The 10115-nt window shown below is 25.7% G+C and overlaps 1 protein-coding gene across 1 annotated transcript; it reads right to left on the reverse strand.

Moving 5' to 3' along the window:
* Window positions 1-410: 410 nt before the first annotated feature.
* LOC114392788 (patatin-like protein 2) lies at window positions 411-4545 on the reverse strand. Its single transcript, XM_028354013.1, has 7 exons — window positions 4263-4545; window positions 3607-3788; window positions 3124-3310; window positions 2075-2233; window positions 1464-1772; window positions 1047-1222; window positions 411-783 (listed from the first exon to the last, which is right to left on the reverse strand). Exons 1-7 carry the CDS (start codon window positions 4404-4406, stop codon window positions 714-716), a joined length of 1227 nt encoding a protein of 408 aa, XP_028209814.1. The 5' UTR covers window positions 4407-4545; the 3' UTR covers window positions 411-713.
* Between the last annotated feature and the right edge of the window lie 5570 nt (window positions 4546-10115).

Consider the following 10115-nt stretch of genomic DNA (forward strand, 5'->3'; position numbering starts at 1 on the left):
ATCTTACCACAATTGTTAGATATCTATAGTGAAGTATTGTGAATTAAAATAACTTAAATAAAAAAAATTTAACATGTGTGCAAAGACATCTCACAAGAATATAAATATCTAATATTTGTATATGAACATAATATATATAACAACATTATAAAAATATGAGAAATCAAGTTATTTCAAAGAATTAATTACTAAACACTCTTTATCTTTATCTTTTTTTTTTTTTATAATCTAACGGTTAAAGGTACATTGGTCTTTATCCTTCCTTGTATATGTGTTTCTTTAATTTTATATCATATATAATTTCTTGTAAATTGTTTTTTTTTTTAAGGCATGCATGCTTTTAAAATTAAATTGTACGCATTTTTATAATTTAAAAAGGCTAATAATTATTATACATAATGGAACATCTGTACTTAGAAGTGACCTTAATTAAAAAGTATATAGTGTAACCCAAATGAAATACACTTTCAGTGATACAAACCAAAAAGATTAAATTACAAAGCATTTTGTAACATAAAAACAAACACACAGCGTTTACATCACATGATGTAAGTTTGTAGGGACACTCAATTTATTATGATCAGTACAAAGACATAAGGATGACTACAATGGAAATTTTGACCCAGCAGCACATGCACCATAATTAGGCTTTAAATTACATATTTATCACAACACCAATCATATTTATCACACGATTCTTATCCTTTCGACTTCTAAAGATTCCCATTGGCAGACATTTGAGATTTACGAAATCTCCTCTGTTTGGATAGTCGTTCCGCAAACCTGATGAAACAAAATTAAATAGTTAAGCGTGAAATTGTGACTTAAAATAAGACACAATAAGATAATCATAAAAAAGATTTAATCGTCAACAATGTTCCCATGGTATGGAGTTGTAAAATAAAAAATAGATTGTTAGTTTAAATATTATAAGTATATACTAGTGATTTTATCATGATCATAATATGAGGATATATGATGAATCAATTAATTATATATATATATATATATATAGTTATATAGTTATATATATGCGATTTTAATACCTCTTCAAGGCTTCTCCATTTGTTTCATGAGAGTTAACAGGTTCGTGAACGCCAGTCTGCAAGTTAATCTTTGAAACTGGTTTCTTTAACAATGACTCCCCAACTTTCACGAGATCATTCAAATTCTTCTCCGTGGCCAAGTCTACCGAAGACATGTCCCCATTTAATGAATCGTCCTACAAAAAATTTCATAGACTTTATATTAGAATAACATATATTGAAGTAGGATTCATATCATGAAAAATGCTTACAACACTTTCTCCGATAGTCTTTTTCTAACATCATACCTAATTGGTTGTTGAAATTTATTGAAAATTATCAATTTTTATAAATCTCAGTTATCATTAATTATTTAGTAAATTTCTCTTGGTCCCATAAATGAATTATTTACATAAGAAAAATACATGGAATGAGAACCTGGATACGGAGATAGTTATGTTCAGAATTGAGTGCTTGGAAAAGGGAGGTGATGTGAAAGTCAACCATGTCTGAACTTGCATGGCTAAAGGCATCAATTAAAGGGGTGCCACCATTGGTTGTAGTTACCCAACTAAAGATGCCCCATTGAGCTGCCTCATCTGCACTGTATTTCATTTCCTTTTGCTGAGAACCTGTTCCCAACGATATCACCAAAAATCGATCGTATTGCATTGGTTTCACATTTAAGCTATTACATTGCCCTTCATGGCTAATTCGATTCGTCACTTCCGCCATGGCTACCAAAGCCTGCAAGGCCAAATTATATGATCAATTAAGTAGCTTAAGCTAGCTAGTTAATTAATTAATTTGTTTTTTCTTTATAAGCATCAATTAATTTTTAAAATCTATATCCAGTAGGTTATTTTAATTAATCGTCGCAAAGCACCGATACTTTAATTTGTTTGTTTCACGTATCTGATACCAATATATATCCTTGGATGTTTAATCGATTCGTATCCATGAAGCTAGGGTTCAAGTTTTAGTATGCGTGATTTAGTTAATTATGTCTTATAATTAGAGAATGAGAGAATATAAGATTAATTGTGTACCGGATTATTTGCAGCGACGCCACCGTCTATAAGGTCGAATTTGCTGACACCGTGGTGAGTCTTGGTTTCAAAGGAATGAGCTGGAAGATATGTTGGAGCAGCTGAAGTTGAAATGCATATATCCGACAAAGATGCATTCAAATCGGGTCTCTTTTTCAGCTGTGAGATCACATCACATAAGAGAATATCAATTTCATGAAAAAGACAAACCCACATTTATATTTGATATTAATATTTTGATTTTCTATTGGAATACTTATATTAGTAATTAGAATCATGTTGTTTATGAATTTTCAGCGGATTTTAAATAAAAATTTGAAGGAAAAAAAGGAAAACTTAATGTAAATTTTTCTGAAATTTTGATTTTCAAATAATGTTTTTTAGGTTTAATTACTATTTTAATTCTTGAATTTGGAGTGTGTTTTTTCTTTTAGTTTTTTAAATTTAAAAATATTTTTTTAATTCTTGAATTTTTTATAAATTATTTTTTAGTCCCTAACATAATAAATTAATATTTTGTTATGGTTTTTAATTATCATAAATTAATTTTTATTTGATTAAAATATATTTTTCATCCTTATAAATATAAAAATATTTAAAATTTGTTCTTACAAAATTTTTAATATATTTTCTATTCTTGCAAAATTTTTATTACTCAAATCTACCTTTGAACCAAAAATCAACACATTTTAAATTTATGAGAACGAAAAATATATTAAAAATTTTATAAAAATATTTTTTTTTATTTTATTACTTTTTACCTGCTTGAATTTGTATTTTAAAATTATCAGAAAATGCTAAAAAATCATCATAAAATAATAATTTATTATATTAGAAACTAAAAAAGTAATTTATCAAAATTTAAGAATTAAAAAAAATTAAATTTCAGAGACTAAAATAACATATCCTCCAAATTTAGGGACTGAAATAGTAATTAAAAATATTTTTTTTAACATGGATATGTTTTTTTTTCTCACAACAATTAAGTGTGGTATATTTTATTTTATATAATAAATTAAATCTTAGAATTGAAGATCGAGGGGATGAACCTGGAAGCTGGAAAAGATGGCGGGTTGAAGGTGCTTGATGTCAAATGCTGGGATGACGACATTGGTCAATGTTTGGTGCAATTTTGTGTCTCCCAGTTTCTCCCTGATAAGCTTGTGTAAGTACTTGCCGTTGTACTGTGGTCCAAACAGGGTTCTGCCCAACTTCAGGATAGGTGAGAATAAATTGCTGCACCAATTACACTGCATATTAGTACATATACTGGTAGAATTTTTTTTTATGACAAAGATTAATAATTAGTTTAATTATATTAATTTTGTTATTGAAATACATTAGAATTCACAAGTTTTTTTTCTCCATTTAATCACTAAGTTAAATAAAAAATATAGTTCATACATTATTTAATCAACTGAAGGAGATGGATTCCATTGACACAAGCAAACCAACCTTAATCATAACAATATATATTTTGATTGATTATTTGATTTGGTGAAGTTTATGGTTAAAGTATATATGCTACTTACTTATTTTGTGGGAAGATTTTAGGGGTATGATCAAGGTAGAAATCCTTAATATCCTTGGCTGCATACAAGGGTCGGTTATTTTCATCTGGAGCAGTGAGCATTGCAGTCACTAATCCTCCAGTACTTGTTCCCGCAATCACATCAAAGTAATCTGCCAATCTTACATGATCACCATCAAGCTTCTGCATATATATGCACCAATATTAGTTGGCAACAGTTAAAAATTGCAACTAAAATCAGCATATATACTACCATATAAACTTTCAGAAATAATCAATAAAATTACCCGCTTTCGTGATGTGATCTTAATTATATCAATATAGTGTACTTTATGTAGAATTAGGGACGGATAGAAGAGATGAAACCCTTCTCAATAATTAATTAATTAATTAAATAAAATATTTTTATAAAAGAATTATAATCTTATGAACTAATATAAGTATATAACACAATTTATTTACTTGATGCTATGCATCATTCCTGTAACTTCTGTTGTTTGCTAATTTACTCACAGCTTGTGATGAATTACAAATATATATATATATATATATATATATATATCTTTATTGCAGTGAAAAAAAAAACAATTTATTTATTTATAAACTATCTCTTAGATGATTATTTATAATCTGTACCCTATTTGGTTAGCATTTTACCTGAAGTTCTGATTCGAGGAAACCAAGTATAATTCCTGGAATGATTCCCCGAATGCCGCCACCATCAATACTAAGCACGGTAACTAGGTGTCCATCATCACATTTGCATGAAGTTGGAGATACAAATCCTTTCGTTGCTTCCATTGAGTTTAATTGACGAGTTGCTAAGAGAGATGGAATAATGTCTAGCTAGCTTTAGAAAGGGCAAAGAAGAAACTTAATTGAACTCTTTAACAAAGCTTATACTATATTGGTATTCAGAAATGCCTAGTTTGGTGGCTTAATTTGGTGATGACTGAGGAGAAGCTGTATATATATATATATATATAGATAGATAAACCATATACAGAATAAACATGCAGTGTAATTAATTGTTTATGGCGTGTTAATTAAGTTAATTTCCAGGAAACATGCATGGATAATATCATTTTCAACAAGAGCTATTGTGTACTTTGAGACACTGTATTCTAATCAGCTTTCACATGTTAATCGTTTTTCTGATAGTGACGGACCAACTAAGAGTCAAGTCTATCTATTTTGTGGGAGACGAAATTAATATTCAAACGACTAAAAAAACTTATTCATGAAACGATTCAAATATTCAATTTAGAGTAACATTATATCCTTTTATAAATTTTATTATTTATTAAAAAAATATTAAATAAAAAATACATAAAAATATGAATCACGTTTATTAATACAAAAAAGAAAAGCTTAATTGAAAGATACTAGTATTATAGAGTGATTTAGAATTATTTTTCAGGCAAAAGAGAAATACTTTATTAATAATCCCAGCTATAAATCAAAATATTAATAAGTCATCCATTGAGTAGTATTAAATTTGATTTTATTGAGTAAAATTTGAAATTCAAATTTAGTATTTGAAAAAAAAATATGATTTTGAGAAAAAAAATTCAATTGATCAATCAAGTTTATGGATAAAGATCAATAAATCTTTGGTGTCAATAATATAATTAAAAAAAAATACACCGACCAAAGTTCATTTACAGAAAACGAGATGGTAAAAAATTAACCTCATGGCTCCCGAAATCCATCTCCACACAGGTAAAAAATATTTTTCATTTCACACACACATAAAAGAATATTTAAATTATTATATTCAACTTATGATAGGCAAAACAGTAACTTTATTCTTTCCAACAACCTTTGTGCTGCTGTCTTTTTTATACTCACATGGTAGTCGTGTCTTCGTTAATTAAGGCCATTCTAGAGGAGACGCATGGTGACAACAGACAGCATATATCTAACAACAAAACTATGGACCGACCTAAATGATGGTAGGTAGGGGGGCTTGGCCCCCAATTTATTTTAATTCTAATTTCTTTAATATATATGTATAATATCTTAATATTAGAAAAATATTTTATTTGAGGATTTAATTATATGAATAATAGTATTTAAATATTAATAATTATTTTTTATTTTTGAAAAAAACATTTCGTTTCCTTTTTTATAATATTCATTTTAAAAATAAAATGATATTCTTTTTTATCTCTTTAGACAATGTACTATTTTATTTTTTTATAGTCTTCCTTGTAGGAATAAGTCATTTTTTTTATCTTTTAAAACAAAATGTTCAAGTGTTATATTATTTATTTTAATTATTTTTCCTTTTATAATCTATTATTGTTATTTTAAAGGCTATAATATAAATATTTATATTTGCAATCAAATAATCTTATTATCCTTTATTTTATATTAATTTGAGGAATTAAATGTTTTTTATTATTAACTTTTGTCTATAGAATAAGCTTACAAACACTACATAAGAAAAAATATTGAGAACTTGAATTTTAAGATATATCAACGACCATTTCCCCCTTCTTGTTTATTATTTTTTATATATTATTTTTTATTCCTGTCATTAATTATCTCATTAATTTATTTTTTGTAATTGTTTGTGAACCTCCAATGTGTTTTCTGACTTTGAGTGTATGAGCGTAGTTAGTTTTGAATTTATGAGTCTAAACATTATTATATAAATTTTGGAGAAGTAAAATTAAAACTAAACTCAAAATAATTATATTTAATTAGATCGGTTTTGTTTGGAATTTAACAAATTTTATGGTCAATTTGAACTAAATAATCTTAACCCATCCAATTAAAATCATTTTCTTGTCATGGGTAAAAGATTATGAATATCTCCTAACTTACTCAGTTAGAGATTATTTTCACTCATAATATATGATTATTATTGGCTCAAAAAAAAAAAAAAGGTTAAACACAGACAGAACATCTCATCGTTTAATAGACTATTATTTTGTATGTGAACATAATAAAATCTTATATCATTATGTTAATTCTTTGGATGAATTAAAATCAATTTAATGCGGTTCAAATCATCAAGTTATGATGATATTATTATATTTTTTTAAGTTTTTATCTAATTATCAATTATGTTCTTACTAGTTTCTTAATCTTTAATTAATTTGCACATGTATTAAATGTAGAGGGGAAACAAGGAAATAAAATAAGAAATCTCATAACTATTTTATTAGAATAAAGAAAAATTATTGTATTTTTTTATTTATATATGTAATAACCTTAAAAGATAGATAAAATCAAAAGAAGATAATAATAAAGAGTTAATGTAATATATTAGTATAAGGAGTGTCAATGTAATTTTTTAAAAATCAATTAAAAGGGTAGTGTAGGTATAAAAAATGAGAGGAATAAAAAAAATGACAAAATCTTACAAAATATTAGTATAATTTACTCTAATTTAATAATTTTTGTAACAAAAAATAAATAAAATTGTAACAAAAAAAATAACACGAGTAATTTTTTCATGAGGCAATGATATAGGTTAGCGACTTTTGTTTATTTTTCTGACTTGTTTAGTTAATAATTTATCCGGTTCTTAAGAGTTAAGGGTTAAGACTATTATGAGTCTTTCTGTTTGGTGCAGAGACTGTTACGAGTCTTTTTACTAATCTTTTTTTAGTTATGTTTCCTTGTTTAAACAATACAATTGTTATAAAAAAATATTTAATGAATTAAGATTTTAAAATAAAAAAGGTTTACGCACAAATTATTTTAACTAATCAATTACTATTCATGTCAAATTTATTAATTTTTAAAATAATTTAACTACTTTTAAAATTTGCTCCATTAGCTATCGACCACCATTAATTTATCACACGTGTTTAAATATTAATAATTAATGTCATTAGTGGGTACTATTAATTTCTTTTTAATTATCAAATTTTTGAAGATTTTTTTATATATTTATCAATCATTTATAAAGTTTAAAATCATATTGATTATTTTTTTTATCAACTATATCCTTACTTCTTTCCTAATATTTAATTAATTTTATATACACATTTACTATGGAATGAAAAGAGAAGGAGATAAAATAAGAAATTAAAAAATTATCATTAAAATTAATAAAATTTATTATATTTTTATTTTTACAAAACAATATTAAAAGACAGATGAAAAAAATACATGAAAGTACTTTTGTTATGAAAAAACATTTAATTAATTAATAGTTTTTAAAATAAATTTGATTAAAAAGATATATACTTTAAAGAGAGGAAATAATGTCCTAGTGGTCTAATGCAAGAAAAATCTCTTACTCAAAAAACATTTTTCTAGCGAATGTGGGAGTTCATCATATTCAGAGCAACCCTATATTGTTTTAGACTCTCCTAGCCCCCAACTTAGCTCAATCCTTCTTGAGGATTGTCTTGCTCTTTGTTTATTTCCAATGAATAATATATATATATATATATATATATATATATATATATATATATATATATATATATATATATATATATATCACTTCAAATAAACGGGTGGAACCTCAAATCCCATTTTTTAACTTTGAAAATTTTCTGTTGAGATATTGTTCCCACTTGCCTACTTTGTTTATACACAATAATTGTGAGTTGAAAAAAGAGGGCGAACCCTGATGCAACGGTAAAGTTGTTTCTTGGTGACTTGTTGGTCAATTTAAGAGATAACTGTTACTTAAATAATTAGTAAATACATATTTTAAAAATTCAGGTTCAATTGTAATGTTTTTTATATTTATTTATTTAGATGATTTAAAAGGTAATATATAATTTAGAAATGTATTTAATACCATTATGTATATTGGAATTATTTTTAATTAAATTATTAAGTTAACCTCTACTGTTATTTATTTCTCATTTATGTATAACGTATAAAGTATTTAAAAATTAGATAAGTAAAAATGAATAAAGTAAAAATTACGATAAGAATACATTCACAATATTTTTTAATAAATTTCTCTTACTTTTTAATTTCTTAAGAAGTATCTTAAAAAATTAATAAGATTCTAAATTTTTAATTTCAAGGAAGACACTATTGAATAAACCATTTTAATTTTAATTTAAGAAATTACATATTTAAACTTACCTAATCGTTGAAATATTTTTTACTGTCACTAACTATCCCACATCTTTAATTATGTACTTTGAGAAGCAACAGAATTAACTTTGGTCATAGATTCTAACACAGAACTTAAATGTATCAAAGGATTTTTCACATTTCACACTCAAATGAAAATGAAAGAACATATTTTTTATTAATATATATTAATTATTAGTTTGTTAATTTTTATTAATAAAAAATTTGAATTTCATGATTTCTTAATTTTTTATTTTAATTATCAAGTCAACCTTATAATTTTAAATTGATAATTATCTTTTTCATTTTATCACCATCCTATACACCTATATAAATATTATATCCCTTTCACAATCAAGTAATTTATTCTTTATTCTAATACATATTACTCTATTTAATCTATTGTAATTTAAGCATCCGAATTGTAAGTATTACCACCTCAATACAAAATCCAAGAAACGTACATAAGCTTGGGGCTCTTGTCTATATTCACCTTGTGTTAAAGTAAAAACATAAGATATTCCCAAAACCACCTTTTCATCAGCTTAATTCCACCTTTTTCCATTGGCTTTTGCAATTGTTATTCTTAATGTTCCTCAAAAAGCAAAATTATGGCACTAAAACAGCATCACTTGGGGGTGCTGCTCATTTGACTAGCTCCTCAATTGGGCCACCAAAAGACTAGTGTACTACTGTTCTTAATGAAACTGAAATCTGAAGTGATAGGTTATATTATAATACAAAATATCACGTGATGTTTTGCAAAAAACTAAAAATAATACAATATTAAATTGAAAAAAAACCTAAATTAATATATTATTAAACCCTCTAAATTATTGGCTCAAGTAGCAATGATAATGGAAAATGAACTTAATGGGTACAAAAATTACTTACGATGGATAGAATGTAGTTTAATTACAGCTGCAAGTCAAATGTGCATGTGTTTGCCTCAGTTGATTAATAATTTAATAGTACAAGTCTCTTTCCCTTAAAAAAAAGCTTGAGTTTTAAACATTTTTAACAACGAAGAACGTTTTCGTCTAAACAATCCTTTATATATTATCGTCTTACAACGATTTCGAAAATATTTGTGAAAGTTTTTCAAAACAGAATCTAACCCTCTCTTTTGAGTTTTCATATGCTCTACAAAATTGATTATATGAGGTTCTCGGGAGACCTTGATGCCCATGTACTACAAAATCGCTTCTAAAAGTTTGTTAGTCATTTCTCTGAATAACTGCACAGCCCTAGTTCATAATTGATTTCCCTTATTTTTAGGATTTTCGCAACAAAAAAAATGAAATTAGGGAAAATTAATGAACTTGCAGTTTAATTTGTCAGAATTAGATGTGGTAGTATACCCTGCTTTAATTTAAGTAGACAAAAATGATGGTTTTATTGGTTGCACAATCAAGATCTTCTAAAGCTTCACAAAGTGTTACACTCGAAGTA

This window comes from Glycine soja, chromosome 17, assembly GCF_004193775.1.
Source record: "Glycine soja cultivar W05 chromosome 17, ASM419377v2, whole genome shotgun sequence".
Taxonomy (NCBI): Eukaryota; Viridiplantae; Streptophyta; class Magnoliopsida; order Fabales; family Fabaceae; genus Glycine; species Glycine soja.